This window comes from Grampus griseus (genome assembly GCF_964374135.1).
Source record: "Grampus griseus genome assembly, chromosome: 9".
NCBI lineage: Eukaryota > Metazoa > Chordata > Mammalia > Artiodactyla > Delphinidae > Grampus > Grampus griseus.
The window spans coordinates 70,925,927-70,947,868 of NC_139003.1; the positions used below are offsets into that span (position 1 = coordinate 70,925,927).

Genomic DNA, 21,942 nt, shown 5'->3' on the forward strand with positions numbered 1-21,942 from the left:
AAATATACATTATTATATATTTTAATTTCACATATGACATATGAATACATCCTTGCAAAATATTCAGTGACACAGAAATATCTTTGTTATGAGGAACAACTTAAGAAAACTTTTTACCTCTCCCCAAGCTATCCATAAATTTTTTTTTTTTTTGCGATACGCAGGCCTCTCACTGTTGTGGCCTCTCCCGTTGCAGAGCACAGGCTCAGTGGACATGGCTTACGGGCCTAGCTGCTCCACGGCATGTGGGATCTTCCCAGACCAGGGCACGAACCCCTGTCCCCTGCATCGGCAGGCGGCCTCTCAACCACTGTGCCACCAGGGAAGCCCCCATAAAATTTTTTATGTATCTTTTACTGAAGTCAGTATTCCAGTTTTAATATTTTTTCATGATTTGTTTATTTTTTTTGTTGACTTTTCATCTTTTTTTCGTGAGGCTCCTTATATATAACGAGATATCTTATTTTTTCATTTGCACTTACATTTTTCTTTATCATTTTCCATCTGTTAGCAATTGCATGTGAAAACTCATACAATTTATTGTTTTCAAAATAAACTTTCTTCTGTGACAGTAAAATCTATTTAGACTTTTACTGACATGATGTGAATTCCATCACAAACCTGTTTTCAATTTTCATTATTTATTTCATTGATCATCAATAGAACAAATGAATTAGGATAAGTGAAATGGAGGTTTGTACCTGGTTCTACCACGAATCTCCTGAGTGACCCATATGAGTCACTTCAGAGCTGTTTAACTGTGATATAGAAATGCCCACTGCCGTTCCTTTAATTACTTTGCAAGACAGATTTTAGTCTTGGAGGTTTAGGAGTAGTAATTTTTTGTTTTCTCTATACATGTAGTAGATAATGTAGAAAATCAAAGTGCAGGTAAACAAAAATGATTAAAAATTCCATAAAATCTCAATTCCAAAAGATAGTCACAAGTAAGATTTTGGCATTTACTTTAAAGATACATTTATATGTATATTATATAGATCCCCAAAAGGTTATCCTATTTATAGTGATTTGTGACTTATTTGTTTAAAAAATTGTGAATGTTGGAGAGGTTTATAGTATACTTGGTCTTAGCTATATCTGAAGTAGAACTTAAAGATAGGTCTGTATACTTAAATAAATGCTTTAATATTTGGAGCATGTAAAAAATGACAGTGTATTTCATAAACTTTGCAGCTCAAAACATTACACTGGAAGGATACACGTAATGAACAGCTGAGTTATTTATGATAAGTTATAAACAAAAAAGGTATTGTGATAAACATCCTGTAGGGCAGTTGAAAAAAATCTTGAGACTCAACTTTCATAAGTATGTGTTTGTTCATGTGGAGTAAAAGGCTCTACATGTAATAATATATGTATTAATTTGCTTTGAGTTCTTAACTATCTAAAATTTGATCAGTTTCCTTCTGACTCAAATGATAAATACGATGTGACATATTATGTGTTAATAAACACCAAAAATTTTAAAAACTATAATTATATTCCAATTTATATATTTTTTCATGTCTTCTTACTGTGTAGGTGACTCTTCTCAAAAGTTTTTTTCTTCATTACCTTGTGGTGGACTTGGGGTAAGTATGAGTTTGTTTACTGCTTTTTAAAAAAAATTTTTTATTGGAGTATAGTTGATTTATAATGTTGTGTTAGTTTCATGTGTACAGTAAAGTAAATCAGTTATACATATATCCACTCGTTTTTAGATTCTTTTCCCATATAGGTCATTACAGAGTACTGAGTAGTGTCCCCTCTGCTATACAGTAGGTCCTTATTAGTTATCTATTTTATATATAGTAGTGTGTATATGTCAATCCTAGTCACTCAAATTATCCCCACCCCCTTTTCCCCCTGGTAACCGTAACTTTGTTTTCTACACCTGTGACTCTGTTCTGTAAATAAGTTCATTTGTACCATTTTTTCTTTAGATTGTACATACAGGCGATATCATATGGTATTTGTCTTTCTCTGTCTGACATACTTCACTCAGTATGACAATCTCTGGGTCCATCCATGTTGCTGCAAATGGCATTATTTCATTCTTTTTTATGGCTGAGTAATATTCCATTGTATATATGTACCACACCTTCTTTATCCATTCGTCTGTCGATGGGCATTTAGGGTGCCTCCATGTCCTGGCTATTGTAAATAACACTGCAGTGAACACTGGGGTGCATGTATCTTTTCGAATAATGGTGTTCTCCAGATAAATGCCCAGGGATGGGATTGCTGGATCATATGGTAGTCATATGTTTAGTGTTTTAAGGAACCACCATACTGTTCTCCATAATGGTTGTACCGATTTACATTCTCACCAACAGTGTAGGAGGGTTCCCTTTTCTCCACACCCTCTCCAGCATTTATTGTTTGTAGATTTTTTGATCATGGCCATTCTGACTGGTGTGAGGTGATACCTCATTGTAGTTTTGAGTGCTTTTTGACCATCTGTATGTCTTCTTTGGATAAATGTCTATTTAGATATTCTGCCAATTTTTCCATTGGGTTGTTTATTTTTTTGATATTGAGCTGCATGAGCTGTTTGTATATTTTGGAGATGAATCCCTTGTTGGTTGCTTCATTTGCAAATATTTTCTCCCATTCTGTCATTTGTCTTTTTGTTTTGTTTATGGTTTCCTTTGCTGTGCAAAAGCTTTGAAGTTTCATTAGGTCCCATTTGTTTATTTTTGTTTGTATTTTTATTACTCTAGGAGGTGGATCCAAAAAGATCTTGCTGCTATTTATGTGAGAGAGTGTTCTGCCTGTTTTTCTCTAAGAGTTTTATAGTATCTGGTCTTACATTTAGGTCTTTAATCCACTTTGAGTTTACTGCTGTGTATGGTATTAGGGAGTGTTCTAATTTCATTCATTTACATGTAGCTGTCCAGTTTTCCCAGCACCACTTATTGAAGAGTCTGTCTTTTCTTCATTGTATATTCTTGCCTCCTTTGTCATAGATTAGGTGACCACAGGTGCGTGGGTTTATCTCTGGACTTTCTATCCTGTTCCATTGATCTATATTTGTTTTTGTGCCAGTACCATACTGTTTTGATGACTGTAGCTTTGTAGTATAATCTGAAGTCAGGCAGCCTGATTCCTCCAGCTCTGTTTTTCTTTCTCAAGATTGCTTTGGCTATTCATGGTCTTTTGTGTTTCCATACAAGTTGTGAAGTTTTTTCTTCTAATTCTGTGAAAAATGCCATTGATAATTTGATAAGGATTACATTTAACCTGTAGATTGTTTGGGGCAGTATAGTCATTTTGACAATATTGATTCTTCCAATCCAAGAACATGGTATATCTCTCCATCAGTTTGTGTCATCTCCAGTTTCTTTCATCAGCATCTTATGGTTTTCTGAGTACAGGTCTTTTGCTTCCTTAGGTAGGTTTATTCCTAGGTATTTTATTCTTTTTGATGTGATGGTAAATGGAATTGTTTCTGTTTACTGCTTTTAAATAACATGAAATTCCAAAAATATATCCTTTGATTTATCTGGTCAGTTGTGTTTAAGGCTGTTCCTCAGTAAAAGTTATGCTGGACTTCAGGTTATTATGGCTACATAATTTGTAGGGCTCAGTGCCAAATGAAAATAGAGATCCCTTTGTTCAGAAATTATTAAGAATTTCAAGATGGCAAAAATACCAAAGTAATCCAAACTTGGGGCCCCTGCTAAATACAGGTTCCTGTGTGAAGCCACTTTGCTAGACTTTTATATTGCTAGAGAAAAGGTAATATGAGAGGGTTTATAACGTAGTTTCATAGCAGAATTCAGTTTTCAGTAGAGTCATACTGAGTATGCATATGCATTATATTCCTGGTGAAAATGGCATAAACTTCACAAAGCACTTTGCATTGTGGGACATTTTGTTTGTGAACCTCCTGAGGCCATTTTTGTCTTCAATAATTAACAAAGCCTTTTTAACCCAGGATATTTATACCATATTTCAAGGACAAATTTGTTCAAATCCAACAATGTATGAAGAAAAATGTCTGCATTTTTGTGGATGATTAGAACATACCCTATAACCTGCAATCTATTTAAAGTTAACCCTTACCAGTAACAAGCCATCATCCTGTAGAACTGAGTGCTAACTCATGTTAGGACAGAGTAATTCTAGATCAGGTTTCCAAGGACTAAGGAATTTAAGTCAGTTAAGTTTCTTAGATATTGAAGGAAAGAACACAACTAGTCCTGAGTACGTTTTAGGTGATATTTTGCTATAACTAAATTTTATACAGGGAAATCCCATACATTTTCAGCTAATTCTGTCATTTTAGTGATGCTAGATTTTGCAAGGATAATCTTTCTATTCCTTCACCTGTGACTCTGCCTTCTAGAAATAAAAATGGCAACTACAACCAATATCCATTTGGACTTTACAGTTTACCAACATGCACCTGAGGTTTGTAATAACGTTATAACGTAGTCGTAATTATTAACACCATTTTGCCGATGAGAACCTGAAGGCTCAGAGAAGTGAGGTTATTTTGCTGAAGTTACTTAGGAAAGGCTGAAAGGCTGAAGGTATGAAGTTGACGTGCACGTCCATGTGGAGGAGTTCCAAAAGAGCATTTTAGGTCCTTCCAACGCTCTCATCTTCAACAGACCAGCCGCAGCCCCTGGAGCCTAGCAGTGCATCTGTGTGGCTAACGTAGTGTGGTCCCCTTGATGGCAGCTCACCAGTGAGCTTTGCTTTTTGACTCCTAGGACAGGACAGTCACCATCCCACATTAATCCATGCTCATTTTTTGCAAACCTCCGGTGAAGCCAGGAGCTTACAGAGTCATTCTAGAAAGCAGAGAATTTACTGACTTTTAAAATGGGTTTCATTGGTTTTTGCACTTATTTTCTGACATCCCAAGTGGCCATTTTTAGAGAATGGCTGATTACCTACAAATGAGGCAAAGAATGAAGCAAAGTTAATGACTGCTTAGTGGGGATGGTAATGGGGAGGAAATCAAAGCTGTGAAAAGAGTGGTGATCATCAAACTCCCACTCACTTAACAAGTACATTTAATTCATGATCCAGAGTTGAAATGAGGACAGTTCACTAGGACCCACTTCCCAAGTCTGACCTCTGCTGTGCCTATGACTCACTATGCCTTGAACGTAAAATACATGTACTCAACTGTGCTAAACACATACCAAGTAAACTTCCTATTCTTTAGCAAGAACTGCTCTAGTAAACTCTTAGAAGTACCCAAGGAATGAATAGTGGCTGCTGCTTCTGGCACAGTGGGTGTCATAGAATAACACCTAATCAGTATGGTGGCAGCAAAGGTGGTGGATAAATCTGGCTTGCACAAGCAGAAGCAGGTAGAGTAAGATTGGATTAGTTTGACTCCATCACTGCTGGAAAGTGCTGGAGAGAGGCATCTCTGTTTTTCAAATTGGCCTATAGGTCTCCTGGTGGTGTTTATGTAGGTCTAGGTGAGTGTGTATGTGTTGTGTTGTGTATACCTACGCTTGTTGATGCTCTAGAGAACTAGCTTGATTCAGTGTTTTGGGGTTTTTTTAGGAATCAGATTGTGTTCTTAGACATTCAGGAACCATCTTGACTCCTAAGATCTTTGGTTTTGATATAAGTCCTAAGAGAAACTCTGGGTCCTGTGGATTTGTATCCATCTAAATTTTTACCTCCAGGACAGTCCAAGACATATTACGTATACAAAAGATACCCAGTATGAACATGGAGTGGCCCAGCTTGGCAACATGGGGGCACACCAGCAAGCTTGGAAACCACTAAAATCACTTTTGTCTTAAGGCATTTCTTCCGGTTCATATTATCTAAGATGAATCCATTGGTTTAAATTCCAAAACACTTAATGCTCCCCAGTTGTTGGGATAAACCCCAGTTGCCTAGAATATATACCTTCCTACCAGATGGGTTTAATTTATACCTACTGAATGCTGATGGATTAATTGGCTTTTGAGGGGTCTGCCTGGGACATGATGAAATTAAAAAAATCTCTACCTCTTATTAGCTTTTCCTGTAAAATTGCAGGTGATAATTTGGTCAAGTAGCTCAATGGGTGAACGGTAATAAGTTCCTTTAAAGTGTGCTCTCCAGAATTGCATTTTGGACAACAATCTCAAGGTTTCCAAATTCCTTTGTGTTTGGTTCTCATTTTGTTTCGTTACTATGGCATGACTCATTTCTGATTACTGTGTGATTGCACTGCAAGAAAATGCACCAACTGAAAAGAGCATTTTACCAAATCCCGGGCCTTGGTAGTCATATAGTGAAACAGATAATTAAGGGACTCTGGAAACAAAAGCCAGTGCCGGACCACTTTAGTTCTCACTCCTCAGGGTATATCACTAAAAATAGTGATCATTTTCCTGGCCATCTGACCTGCTGCTGTGTGAAGAAATCTTGAAGTCATTTCTCAGCCTTATTTTTCCCTCTTCACTTGATAGGCCACAAAAAAACCCACAAAAGCAAGGACGAGCAGGCTTTTATGATAATGTCGTCATCAGCTCCCAGCTTCAAACGCTTCTGCGGCTTTTGAGTTGTCATTTATAACTTGGAACTGAATCGACCCATAATTCCCCTGATACACTTAGAGAAATTGATAACAGACTCTGCACTTCTTTTATGGCTCGGAGGAGGCAACTCCAATCACATCACTATTGGCAGGCAATATTATTTTTTGACATGGTTGTAAAAGTATAAAGGGGCTTATGGCATTTGTTTAGATGAGGAATGGGCTCTCAAGCTGTGCTGGGGTTTACAGGACCAGATTAGTGAGAAGCAAAGGGAATATGATGTTTGCAAACAGGATATGATTTTATATATAAGTTTGGGTTTCATGCTCTGTTCCCTGGGGAAAGCCGTGCAGACAGCAGAGAATTCCACTTTTATCCTACAACAGACAAGCTCCTAGTGCCAAAAGGCAGAAAAATAAACGTGGTCAATGGGCAGTGTCAGACCCTTGATTGGAGGAGGAGCTGTGGAAGAGGCAGAACAATTCCCTGGGAGGAATGAGGAATTGCAGAGCATGGGCAGAATCTGGGCCTGCCTAACTGGTCAAAGATGTGCCAAAAATGAGGCTCTGGGAGGTTTAATCAAGGCACCTTCTCCAGCAGCAGCTCAATCAGTCCGTGAACATGACACTGGCTTTTTATTACAAACTTTTACTCTGTCCATATTCTCTTTGATTATACCTAGATCTGGCACCGTGTGAGGCTTATGGATGTCATTTTTTTGTGATTTTTTGGGAGGGGGAAATAGAGAGAAGGATTAGGTGATTGTGTGGAGGTAATTTGAGGCTCATTTCAATTGCTCAGAGGTTTTCAGGAGACATTTTAGTTATATACTAACTATAATCCCTATAGAGGAGGCAGGTTTGGATGAAATGTGTCAAATTTTCTTGAATTTCGTCAAATTAAAAATGTAAGCTCTCCCCTCTGATGTATGAAATGTACATATATATAAATATTATATATATATATACACACACACACATGTTTTCAGAAGCAAATTCTATTCTTTCTCTACATTTATAACTTCATATTATTTTCCCATTTATTATATAGCACATTGGTCCTCCACATTCATTCCCCCAATGACAATTAAAAAAAGTTCCAGTGGCAAGCCTTTCAAAGACAGCTTTCTGTATTATATTATCATATATTATATTATCAAGGAATGATAATGTATTATAATATCAAGGAATGATTTATTTTATGACCAAATCTATGGACATATGGTTAAGTTCAACATAACAGAAAGGTTTGGTTAATACATTTTTCTGCTGTTTGCAGTGGTCTTCTTCGAAACAAAAAAATCAGTATTTTAGGAGGCATAACATGTGCCATCATAAGAGGGGTGAAGGGCAGGAAAAAATAAGATAAGGCTCGTTGCCAGTGATTAGACAAGGAGCAGGAAGGCAAAGACTAATGAGACAAGACTACTTTTCCCATTGCTCCTAGCCTTTTCAGTGGGCTGATCTGGATAAACGTTATGCTGTGGGAGCACAGAGGAGGGAGCTTCCAGAACAGAAAAGAAAGAAGAGGGGTGTGGAGGTTAACTCCAGCAGTTGTAAGCTGAATATTCCAGAACAATTAGGAATGAACTTGTGTGTGTGTGTGTGTGTGTGTGTGTGTGTGTGTTCGGGGTGGGTTACAACTGTGGAGTAGCGGGGAGTCATCCAGGCATTAACTGTTTAGGCTCTCATAACACACCGTATTTTTGACAAACGGACTAAGCAGTTGTCGATTAGTAGAAAATTTTTTTCCTCAGATAAAAACAGAACCAAAACCTAATGCTTATGCCAAAATTTGGATATTCCTGAAATTTTGATAATGACTCAGGAACCCCTTCCTCTTATCTTAAGGATATGCATCATGTGTTATTCCCACCCAGTTATCCCAAGCGAGCACAATGCCTTTTGTTACATCTGCAGAAAGAGGAGGGAATGGCATCTGTTTCTCACATGCAGTAATCAGGATAATGTTGATTTCTCTCATATTAATGGTCAGCTCAAACCTGGCTTGCAATCAGTGTTTCATTTCCTCCACTGCTGCTATCAAAGACGCATCACAATCCTCTTCCCTCCAGCACAATAAGAGGATCCACCCTGATTTGGAATCTCTCTTTTCCTCATCTCCCTTTCTAATTGTATTTGGATTTTCATTAGTTTTAAACTTGATGCAAATGATACTAGCAGGAACACCCCAGGGCACCTGGAAAAAGTAAAACAGATAAGCGGCCTTAATGAAATTGTTTTGAGAATTTTGTTTCATGCTGTGGATTCCACAAAAAGATCATGTTGCCCCAGACTTGGAAAATATAGTACAAAATATTATGCAAGCCAGGAAATTCTTTCTAAATAACAAAGGAAGTTTCCAGTATTGCATAAATTATGCTAATTGTGTATACTCAATGATAGTTGCAGGGAAATAGACAACATTCCCCACAGAGATAGACATACATACATTACTCTGTGTTTACTGCGAACTGTAAAATTTTATAGAATCTTTAAATGCATGATGTCCATTGCAGGGAAGAGGAAAATTAGAAATGAAAACCTTAACTTCCTCCTTAATTCACTTAACTGTAGCATGCCATCAGTGATTAAATTCTTTCGATTGCTTTGACATTATGGCTAAACACAACAGGATGCATTTTGGGGTTTTTTTTATGGGTTTTTCTTAATTTTTCTTTTTTTTTTTAAGATTTAATTTAATTTTTTTTTTTTTTGGCTGAGTTGGGTCTTCGTTGCTGCGCGCGGGCTTTCTCTAGTTGCGAAGAGTGGGGGCTACTCTTCGTTGCGGTGCGTGGGCTTCTCATTGCGGTGGCTTCTCTTGTTGCGGAGCACGGGTTCTAGGCACGCGGGCCTCAGTAGTTGTGGCACGCGGGCTCAGTAATCGTGGCATGTGGGCTCTAGAGCGCAGGCTCAGTAGTTGTGGTGCACGGGCTTGATTGCTCCGCGGCATGTGGGATCTTCCCGCAGCAGGGATCGAACCCGTGTCCCCTGCATTGGCAGGTGGATTCTTATCCACTGCACCACCAGGGAAGTCCCGACAACAGCATGCATTTTGAAATTTCATTTTCATTTTCTTATTTAAAGTAAAAATGAATATAAAAAACTATTAAAATTCTTCTGTTGTCAAAATGAGATAGCTTAGAAATGCTATCATCAAAGCTTTACACATGTGTTTTTTACACTTGGGGCTACAACACCTGTAAAAAAGACATACGCAACTGTGTCAACCAAAGTAGTGTCAGTAGTAGGGAAGAAGAAAACATATTCATTTCTGGAATTCCTTTTTCTGTCATTTTACTCTGTTCATTTTCTTTACTGGCCTATGGTTCTTGATTATAAACATTCAGACAAGAAAAATTGCACCTTAGAGTCTGCAGTTGCTGAAGGTAAATGGATTTGATGAACTTCAGGCTTCTACCTAACTCAGGAAATCTATGATTCTATGAAACAAAAATTCAGAAATTAAAACATACTAGAATAAATTTGAATATACATCACTGATTGTCACTTCTGATTATCAAGAAAACATAAAACCTTAGTTCCAACAAAAATTTAGAGTTGACAAAGGAAATGAGACTACCTAGGAAAAAGGAATCTTTGGGACAGCTTCTGTGCTGTGCAGCCTGAAATGCAGATAAATCCAGGCTCACCTCAGACTTTCATTTTGATGTGAAAAAACTACACTTATATTTTCCCCTTGTCACATTTCTACCCTGGATAGTTTCGGGTCCAGATATATATTCATCCTGTAACTAATATCTAATACATAGTATTGATATATCATTACTGGATTTGTCTTTGCCAAGTATTTTGGCAGAAAGTTTAATAAAGTATAACTATTATGATTCTCAAACAATACACATAGTTTTTCTTACAAAATCCAAAACTAAAATAAATTAGTTTACTGAATGCTTGAGCCATAGTAGGCAGTTCACAGCAGAGTTCCTAGGACTGAATCATTCCAAACCCCCAAGTAGAAGCCATAGCTCCCAACTCCTAGGCCAGCAGCATCATTATCACTGGATCGTGTTTTATTTTTAAATATAAAATAATAAGTAAAATAAAGGACTTGAAATACAGAGTGATGACGCACCTTAGCAATGAAGCATATACATTAATTCATTGTTTTTATTGAGGCTAATAAGACTATTGAAGGGCTAATACATTTGAGAATGATATGCATCCCAAACCATTTGGTTTATTTATGCTTTTATCATATTCTAAATAATATGATTTGTATGGTCTCTAATATGTACTGTGGATACATTGTTATCCTTTATAACAATCTTTAAAGACTTCTCAAAGTGATTCTATACCATTCCGAAGTGTAATCTTTCAGTCCCAGGAGCCTTAGTACTAACTGTGTAACTGAGGCTTTGTAGTCTACAGAAAAGGAAACTGAGGCTCAGAGAGGAGAGTAACTTGTTCAAGTCTCATAGTTAGTAGGTGGTGAAGTATGATAGAAGTCTCCTGATTCCCAAGCTCTTAACCACAGTTCTGTGCACACACAACTCACCATAATTTCAACCTCACATGATTGTCAGCACTCCTTTCCCAAATGAGAATAACCCTAACCGTAAGAAAAGCAAAATTGTTCCTTTTGCCAAGAAACATTCCCTTTTTAATTGAAATTCCTATAAAGTATTAAGTCCATGAACTCAGACATCATTAATTTGAGGTAAAAAATTATGTAGCTGTATACAGCATTTCAACTCTAACTGGACCACTGAAGAATCTCTGGCCTTGGAGGAAACCACTGTGGAGTGGGTTAGAGAGAATATCATTTCACACACCGACTGAGTCAGAGGTAATTTTATTAAGTTGCTTTTGGTAGGAATGGGGCTCTAACATGCATTGTTTAGTGAATAAAAGGATCAGCTTATTATGAAATACCCTTTACACAGTATGTGCATCAGATTAAATAAAGAAGCAGTAGGAAAATACTAACATGATATTACTTGGCTGTAGCTCTAACTCAGTCTTGGTAGGACTGATCAGCAGGTCACTGAAATTGTGAATAGCAACAATGGGAACTCTCACGTTCCTTCACTGACCACATAACCCACAGGAATCCATATATTATTTGTCAAATCCTTTAGTCCACCAGTATCTTAACTAAAGATCCTGAGTCTCAAGATGTAGCACTTTGCCACAACAAACATGTTACTTCAATTATTCTTGTTTTTGGCACGCAAATAGCAAAAGGATATTTTTCTGAAGATGAAGAGTGACTAAAAATTGCACATGTAAGGTCAGTAGAGCTGCCAGAAAGCAGTCGATCATACTGGGAGGGGGTTTGTAGTAGAGCATTAACGTACATGGCCTGCCCCTTGTCTCCTCCAGCTGCTGCATTAATAGTTCACGCCTTCTTTCCATATGGAATGTTGGTCACAGTGTTCATTCATCATATCCATGGTTTTCCTTGGAATCTGAAGGTCCTCCCTGTAGTTGCTCTGTTTCTTTTTCATCTCACCATGACTAAAGAAGCTAAGGTGTGGGCATTATAACCTACAAGTGATCCCAAGGGAACGGGCTGTCATTCATGTGTTCCTCTCAGTGTTGAACAAAAGAGAGAAAGCATGTGGTTTCACCCACCCATTGTCATCATAAATCCATCCCAGCTCCATTTCAAAGGTCTCAGGGTTTCAGCAGAACATCTAACATGAAATGAATACATACATTCGAAGAGCTGGCATGTTGTATCACATGGGAGAGGGGAGAACACCCATTGTTACAGGCTGCAGAGCCAAATGAAGAAGAATCCAATAAAGAATACCATAGCTCCTCAGCCCAGAAGTAGGTCTCTCATCATTATACTACGGAGGAGAAAAGTGATGATAACCCAGAGTTATAGTGGCCTCTCAAGAGGTTCTGAAGTGTTGCTACCTAGATGACTGCAGAACTATCCCTGAGAGGTTTTATGATTTTAGGGGATATGTCCTTCTGCCCAGCCCTGGAGTCAGAGAAACCAGCGATGCAAAGTCTCTGTTAATAATTATTTCAGTCATGTGAGTCTCAGTTTCTTCATCTGTATAATAGGGATAATGAAGCCTCTCTCATTGTGTTATTGTGAAGATCAAATGTAATGATGTAAGTTATCAGTGACAGCTGTGTCTATAGAATGGCCACTTCCCCACTTTGACGCGTGGCCCGAATTTTTTCTCCTTTTGCAGAGAATAAATAGGCTGCTGTCTCAAGGGTGTGATTTAAAAGCTTCAAAGCTCTGAAACCCTGGGGTCTCATAGGATGCACCTACCCAACTGATGTCCTACCATTAGAATCCTGGCACTGTAAGGAGACTAATAAGGAGGGGGAGGCCATTGTTTTTAGAAGCCCCTATGATGAAGCACATGGACAAAGAACCTTGATTTAGGAATTGGAATATTTGGATTCAAATCTCCACACTGTCAAAACTTGAAAAGTGTTTCTCTGACTGTGAAGTGTAGAATCTGATTCAACAGTACTGGATGGGGCCTGAGGTTCTGCATTTTTAACAAACACCCATGTGATGTCAATGCTGCTGACCCATGGACCACAGTTTGAGTGACAAGATCCTATATGACCGTGAATGGACAAATCATTTAATTTTTCTGTGCTTCAGTTTCTTTACTTCTTTTAAGTAGAGGTGATTAATGAAATGTGCTTCATTTTTCTCCTTAGGGACAAATGTGACATGCTTGGGGATCTGGTTGACTAAGACTTAGATGAGCAGTCTGTCTCCTTTGGGCAAATAGTTACAGGGCAAGGAAGTTTCTATGAGGGGCAGGGGTGAACCATGACGGCAGAGGTCCAGGGTGCTAGAGGAAACTCCAGGTGATGCTGGATGCCATGCCAGGGAAAGGAGGCACCTGATTCTGGCAAATGAAAGCTTCAGGTCTAGGTGTGACACTGACTGAGGAAAACAGAATGGTTCTTCACTCAGTTGTGTATGTAATACAAGAGCTAAATGGAAGAGGGATTTTTATGTCACGTTTTATCTTTATTTAGCCACAGGATAACACTGTCAAGAAATATATCACTATGGAATGAATTTGTTTTCATTCATTAATTTATTCCCTTTACAAAAATTTATTAATCATCTATTATGTGTCAGACCCTGAAGATACAGACACCCGTAGCCCTGCACTCACGGCACTTAAAACTAGCTTTCATGGTATATCGTTAAGAAGAGATCTACAGAACAAACAATAAAGAATCTCTCTTATTTTTTAAACAGTTTTATTGGAGTATAATTGCTTTACAATGGTGTGTTAGTTTCTGCTTTATAACAAAGTGAATCAGTTATACATATACATATATCCCCATAGCTCCTCCCTCTTGTGTCTCCCTCCCACCCCTCTAGGTAGTCACAAAGCACTGAGCTGATCTCCCTGTGCTATGCGACTGCTTCCCACTAGCTATCTATTTTACGTTTGGTAGTGTATATATGTCCATGCCAGTCTCTCACTTTGTCCCAGCTTACCCTTCCCCCTCCCCGTGTCCTCAAGTCCATCCTCTAGTAGGTCTGCATCTTTATTTCCGTCTTGCCCCTAGGTTCTTCACGACCATTTTTTTTTGTAGATTCCATATATATGTGTTAGCATATGGTATTTGTTTTTATCTTTCTGACTTACTTCACTCTGTATGACAGACTCGAGGTCCATCCACCACACTACAAATATCTCAATTTCATTTCTTTTTATGGCTGAGTAATATTCCGTTGTATATATGTGCCACATCTTTATCCATTCATCTGTCGATGGACACTTAGGTTGCTTCCATGTCCTGGCTATTGTAAATAGAGCTGCAAGAACATTGTGGTACATGACTCCTTTTGAATTTTGGTTTTCTAAAGAATATCTTTTAAAGTTCATATCTGTGTCAGTCCACTGGGGCTGCCATAAAAAAATACCACAGACCGGGTGGCTCAAGCAACAGAAATTTATTTTATCACAGTTCTGGAAACTAGAACTCTAAGTTCAAGGTGCTGGAAGGATTGGTTTCTCCTGACGCCTCTCTCCTTGGCTTGCAGGTGGCTGCCTTCTCTCTTGTGTCCTCACGGGGCCTTTTCTCCATGTGTACACATCCCTTGTGTCTCTTCCTCTTCTTATAAGGACACCAGTCCTATTGGATTAAGAACCTACCCTGGTGACCTCATTTAACATAAATTACCTTTGTAAAGGCCCTGTCTACAAATATAGTCACAATTGAGCTTCAACATTTGAATTGGGGGTGGGGCAGGGGGGGATACAATTCAATCCATAACAATATCCATGTCTAGGGTTGACTTTGATTGAAATCCCAGCTCTGTGCCTTATCAACTATGTAACTTTAGTCAAGTTACTTAACCTCCTAAACTCAGTTTCCTCTTTTGTAAAAGTGACTATAATACATTTTTTAAGCTATCATGGGGAATAAATTGAGTTATGTTTGTAAAATGTTTAACACAGGGTCCAACACTTACTAGGTATCCTTACTGCCCCATATCTCTTTCTTTAGATGCTGACCAAAGATATTTCCTTTTTCCTTTCTTTGGGTAATAAATTTGATTTTACTACCTCTTGCACTGAATCTACTAATAAATTCGGTTTTTCTCTCTCGAATCTTTCCTACTCCCACCCCCACTATCAGTATTCCCAGAAAGAAAATATCTACTGGAATCTTCAGTTCTAGCTGTAAGAGTGGAGGCTTGATGATAGAAAAATATTGAACTTTTCAGATATCTCTTAAGTGGATAAAAGGTAGTTATTCTATTCCCAAAACGGACAAATAAGAAATTTGGCTTGCAGATTCCATTATATGTAATGTAGAATTTAAAACTGACTAAGCTATGTAGATATATTAAAGATAAAATGTCTTAGAAATCAAACCACACTAAAACAATTTCAGTGATTTTAAAATATTTGATAATTTCTAAGTTACTAAGATGCTGTATGCAGAAATGTCTGGTCCACAATAGATGATTCATTTAAAAATTACACTTTACCTGATGCAATGCAAAAGTTGAAAAGATACTGAATTTCTTTTACAGTTAAACTTTTATACAACATACCTAAAATGGTACAGAATAAGAACGATGATGAAAAACCTCAGTTTCTTTGTTGAGTCTGGTGTCTGTCAGGAGGTTTCTAGGGGCATCTGATCATTATTTAAAGTTTAAACTCAATTATTCAGAAATGCCCTGTGGCCCTAGAAGCAGCATAGCATAGCAGCAAGAGCTTACTAAACTGCTTAGTAGTAGCCAAGGAGTTTTGATTCCCAACTTTCAAGGGGAAATATTCAAGGAATCCAAGGAGCAGTCGTGTACCACATTAACCATGCACAGTGCATATGAAACTTGTTCTGTTAATGGGCACAATAGTATTACATTTAACTCTGGGAATATTTCCGAAAGGAATCAACAAGCTGCATTTAGATTATATAAAGGAGACTGTGCCTAAATTCCTTTTCTTCTAAGTCATTCTCTTTCCCTTTTAAATACTTTCAGTACAGGTAGCTTAATTTCTATCACGTGCAGCTTTTCAGAGCCTGAGCTTTGTTTCGGGTGCCAATGATTGAGCTATGCTGGATGTGCTTGGAAAAGGCCCACATTCATTCAGGAAACTCTAGCTGAACTAGATCCATATGTAGCTAAAAAAAAAAAATGTAGCTTTGTGATTGGAGGTAGTTTCTGACTTCCAGCATTATCACATATGATTTTTGTTTTTGGTGTACTGCAGAATAGAAAGTAATTTTGGAACAAAACTCTGGATTTTTTTTTCTTAGTTATTAGCATTTACTCAGAGCTTACTGTACTATACTTTCACCATTGTGTTGTACTGTGGTAAGCACTTTACATGCATTGACTAATTTAATGCTCATAAAGGTGGAAAGTGGTATTATCTCCATTTTTCTTAAGGCTTGGAATGGTTAATGAACTTGTCCAAGTTTGAACAGCTTTTAAGTGGAAATGGTAGTTTTCAAGGTCTCTAACTCTTAGGTCAACAAAAATAAATAAGGTGTTGTTGTACTAAACATTGATGGTGGCCTAAGCAAAAGCTACCACCCAAAAGAATGGGATAAGGTAGAGGAGACATTGTCTGAAGATTGGTTCCTTGGAAACTCTGTTAAAAAGCTTATTAGAGGACTGTTGCCCTCTCAGGCCCTTCTGGCTCCACAGGTTCTGTGGTTTTGTTTCTGTGGCATCTGCCTTAGTTTCTGTTAAGCCAGCATGCTGTGGGCATGGACTAATGATCATGGTGCGGAAAAAAGAAAGAAATATTATCTTTGGCCTGCCAGGTTTTAATGCCACAGCTAACCGTGTCTTCTTAGCGTGGGTCCCTACAGTGCCCCCCAAGGAGGGAGCCCCGGGAAGTCAGTCCCTGGGACAGTCTGGGAAGAAACTGGAAAAAGACCATCCATCCTCTCCCATCTCCACTCTCCTTGTGCTCAGCGTGAATTAGAAGGGTCAGTACCACGTCCCAGTTTCAGATGCTGTTTTCCAATTGGTCGGCCATGTGATCTGGTGTGGATTTCCTTTAAAAATGAGCAATATCATAATGACATTGAGGGCAGAAGTACACAACAGGTAAGATGGTTCAGTAAGCTATAATTATACGTGCATTGTCGGGGAGACCCTCAAGATGGCGGAGGAGTAAGACGTGGAGATCACCTTCCTCCCCACAGATACATTAAAAATACATTTACATGTGGAACAATTCGTACAGAACACCTACTGAACACTGGCAAAAGACTTCAGACTTCCCAAAAGATACATAGATATTTTTACTTTTTCTCTTTTTGTGAGTGTGTATGTGCATGCTTCTTTCTGTGATTGTGTCTGTATAGCTTTGTTTTTACCATCGGTCCTAGGGTTCTGTCTGTCCGTTTTGGGTTTTTTTTTTCTGTTTTTGATTTTTAGTATAGTTTTAGCACTTGCTATCATTGATGGATTTCTTTTTTGATTTCGTTGCTCTCTTCTTTCTTTTATTTTGTCTTTTTTATTACTTTTTAATTTTTTAAATTTTTAATAATTTCTATTTTTTATTTTATAAATTTATTTTATTTTATTTTATTTTTATTTTTTTCGTTCTTTTTTCCCCCTTTTCTTCTGAGCCGTGTGGCTGACAGCATCTTGGTGCACTGACCACATGTCAGCCCTGAGCCTCAGAGGTGGGAGAGCTGATTTCAGGACATTGGTCCACCACAGACCTCCCGGCTCAACCTAATATCAAATGGCAAAAGATCTCCCAGAGATCTCCATCTTAACGCTAAGACCCAGCTCCACTGAACGACCAGCAAGCTACAGTACTGGACACCCTATGTCAAACAACTAGCAAGACAGAAACACAACCCCATCCATTAGCAGACAGGCTGCTTAAAATCATAATAAGGTCACAGACACCCCAGAACACACCACCGGATGCAGTCCTGCCCGCCAGAGACAAGATCCAGCCTCATCCACCAGAACACAGGCACCAGTCCCCTCCACCAGGAAGACTGCACAACCCACTGAACCAACCTTAGCCACTGGGGGCAGACACCAAAAACAATGAAAACTACAAACCAGCAGCCTGAAAAAAGGAGACCCCAAACACAGTAAGTTAAGCAAAATGAGAAGACAGAGAAACACACAGCAAATAAAGGAGCAAGGTAAAAACCCACCAGATCAAACAAATGAAGAGGAAATAGGCAGTCTACCTGAAAAAGAATTCAGAATAATGATAGTAAATATGATCCAAAATCTTGGAAACAGAATGGGGAAAATACAAGAAACGTTTAAGTTAGGACCTAGAAGAACTAAAGAGCAAACAATAATGAACAGCACAATAAATGAAATTAAAAATTCTCTAGAAGGAATCAATACCAGAATAACTGAGGCAGAAGAACGGATAAGTGACCTGGAAGATAAAATGGTGGAGATAACTACTGCAGAGCAGAATAAAGGAAAAAGAATGAAAAGAATTGAGGACAGTCTCAGAGACCTTGGGACAACATTAAACACACCAATATTCAAGTCATAGGGGTTCCAGAAGAAGAAGAGAAAATGAAAGGGACTGAGAAAATATTTGAAGAGATTATAGTTGAAAACTTCCCTAATATGGGAAAGGAAATAGTCAATCATACGAGGAAGCGCAGAGAGTCCCATACAGGAAAAATCCAAGGAGAAACATGTCAAGACATATTAATCAAACTATCAAAAGTTAAATACAAAGAAAAAAATATTAAAAGCAGCAAGGGAAAAGCAACAAATAACATACAAGGGAATCCATATAAGGTTAACAGCTAATCTTTCAGCAGAAACTCTGCAAGCCAGAAGGGAGTGACAGGACATATTTAAAGTGATGAAACAGAAAAAGCTACAGCCAAGATTACCCAGCAAGGATCTCATTCAGATTTGATGGAGAAATTAAAACTTTTACAGAAAACCAAAAGCTAAGAGAATTCAGCACCACCAAACCAGCTTTACAACAAATGCTAAAGGAACTTCTCTAGGCAGGAAACACAAGAGAAGGAAAAGGCCTACAATAAAACCAAAACAATTAAGAAAATGGTAATAGGAACATACATATCAATAACTACCTTAAATGTAAATGGATTAAATACTCCAACCAAAAGACATAGACTGGCTGAATGGATACAAAAACAAGACCCGTATATATGCTGTCTACAAGAGACCCACTTCAGACGTAGGGACACATAAAGACAGAAAGTGAGGGGATGGAAAAAGATACTCCATGCAAATGGAAATCACAAGAAAGCTGGAGTAGCAATTCTCATATCAGACAAAATTGACTTTAAAATAAAGACTATTACAAGAAACAGGGACACTACATAATGATCAAGGGATCGATCCAAGAAGAAGATATAGCAATTGTAAATATTTATGCACACAACATAGGAGCACCTCAGTACATAAGGCAAATGCTAACAGCCATAAAAGGCAAAATCGAGAGTAACACAATCATAGTAGGGGACTTTAACACCCCACTTTCACCAATGGACAGATCATCCAAAATGCAAATAAATAAGGAAACACAAGTGTTAAATGATACATTAAACAAGATGGACTTAATTGATACTTATAGGACATTCCATCCAAAAACAACAGAATACACTTTCTTCTCAAGTGCTCATGGAACATTCTCCAGGATAGATCATATCTTGGGGTACAAATCAAGCCTCAGTAAATTTAAGAAGATTGAAATCGTATCAAGTATCTTTTCTGACCACAACGCTATGAGATTAGATACCAGTTACAGGAAAAAATCTGTAAAAAATACAAACACGTGGAGGCTAAACTGTACACTACTAAATAACCAAGAGATCACTGAAGAAATCAAAGGGGAAATCAAAAAATACCTAGAAACAAATGACAATGAACACACAATGACCCAAAACCTATGGGATGCAGCAAAAGCAGTTCTAAGAGGGAAGTGTATAGCAATACAATCGTACCTCAAGAAACAAGACACATTTCAAATAAGCAACCTAACCTTACAGTTAAAGCAATATGAGAAAGAAGAAGAAAAAAACCCCAAAGTTAGCAGAAGGAAAGAAATCATAAAGATCAGATCAGAAATAAATGAAAAAAAAAATGAAGGAAACAATAGCAAAGTTCAATAAAACTAAAAGCCGGTTCTTTGAGAAGATAAACAAAATTGATAAACCATTAGCCAGACTCATCAAGAAAAAAAGGGAGAAGACTCAAATCAATAGAATTAGAAATGAAAAAGGAGAAGTAACAACTGACACTGCAGAAATACAAAGGATCATAAGAGATTACTACAAGCAACTCTATGCCGATAAAATGGACAACCTGGAAGAAATGGACAAATTCTTAGAAAAACGCAACCTTCCAAAACTGAACCAGGAAGAAACAGAAAATATAAACAGACAAATCACAAGCACTGAAATGGAGACTGTGATTAAAAATCTTCCAACAAACAAAAGCCCAGGACCAGATGCCTTCACAGGCGAATTCTATCAAACATTTAGAGAAGAGGTAACACTTATCCTTCTCAAACTCTTCCAAAATATAGCAGACGGAGGAACACTCCCAAACTCATTCTACGAGGCCACCATCACCCTGAGCCCAAAACAGGACAAGATGTTATAAAGAAAGAAAACTACAGGCCACTATCACTGATGAACATAGATGCAAAAGTCCTCAAGGAAGTACTAGCAAGGAGAATCCAACAGCACATTAAAAGGATCATAAACGATGATCAAGTGGGGTTTCTTCCAGGAATGCAAGGATTCTTCAGTATACACAAATCAATCAATTTGATAAACCATATTAACAAATTGAAGGGGAAAAACTATATGATTATCTCAATAGATACAGAAAAAGCTTTTGGCAGAATTCATCACCCATTTATGATAAAAAACCCTCTAGAAAATAGACGCAGACGAAACTTACCTCAGCGTAATAAAGGCCATGTATGACAAACCCACAGCCAACATCATTCTCAATGGTGAAAAACTGAAGCCATTTCGTCTAAGATCAGGAACAAGACAAGGATGTCCACTCTCACCACTATTATTCAACATAGTTATGGAAGTGTTAACCACAGTAATCAGAGAAGAAAAAGAAAAAAAGGATTCCAAATCAGAAAAGAAGAAGTAAAGTTGTCACTGTTTGCAGATGACGTGATACTATACATAGAGAATCCTAAAGATGCTACCAGAAAACTACTAGAGCTAATCAATGAATTTGGTAAAGTATCAGGATGCAAAATTAATGCACAGAAATCTCTTGCATTCCTATACACTGATGATGAAAAATCTGAAAGAGAAATTAATGAAACACTCCCATTTACCATTGCAACAAAAAGAATAAAATATCTAGGAATAAACCTACCTAAGGGGACAACAGATCTGTATGAAAAAACTATAAGACACTGATGAAAGAAATTAAGGATGATACAAACAGCTGGAGAGAGATGCCATGTTCTTGGATTGGAAGAATCAACATTGTGAAAATGACTCTACTACCCAAAGCAATGTACAGATTCAGTGCATTCCCTATCAAACTACCAATGGTCTTTTTCACAGAACTAGAACAAAAAGTTTCACAATTTGTATAGAAACACAACAGACCCCTAATAGCCAAAACAATCTTGAGAAAGGAAAATGGAGCTGGAGGAATCAGGCTCCCGGAATTACTATACTACACTACACAGCTACAGTAATCAAGACAGTATGGTACTGGCACAAAAACAGAAATATAGATCAATGGAACAGGATAGAAAGCCCAGTGATAAACCCACGCACCTATGGTCACCTTATCTTTGATAAAGGAGGCAAGAATATACAGTGGAGAAAAGAGAGCCTCTTCAATTAGTGGTGCTGGGAAAACTGGACAGCTACATGTAAAAGAATGAAATTAGAACACTCCCTAACACCATGCACAATAATAAACTCAAAATGGATTAAAGACCTAAATGTAAAACCAGACACAATAAAACTCTTAGAGG

The 21,942-nt window shown here is 37.8% G+C and overlaps 1 protein-coding gene across 2 annotated transcripts in view; it reads left to right on the plus strand.

Moving 5' to 3' along the window:
- Nucleotides 1-21,942, plus strand: part of HDAC9 (histone deacetylase 9) — a 577,220-nt gene that overhangs the window by 282,047 nt on the left and 273,231 nt on the right. For both annotated transcript variants that reach the window (XM_082662560.1, XM_082662561.1), the window contains one exon: nucleotides 1,543-1,592. In XM_082662560.1, coding sequence (XP_082518686.1) covers nucleotides 1,543-1,592 — 50 coding nt within the window. The remainder of the gene's footprint in view (nucleotides 1-1,542; nucleotides 1,593-21,942) is intronic.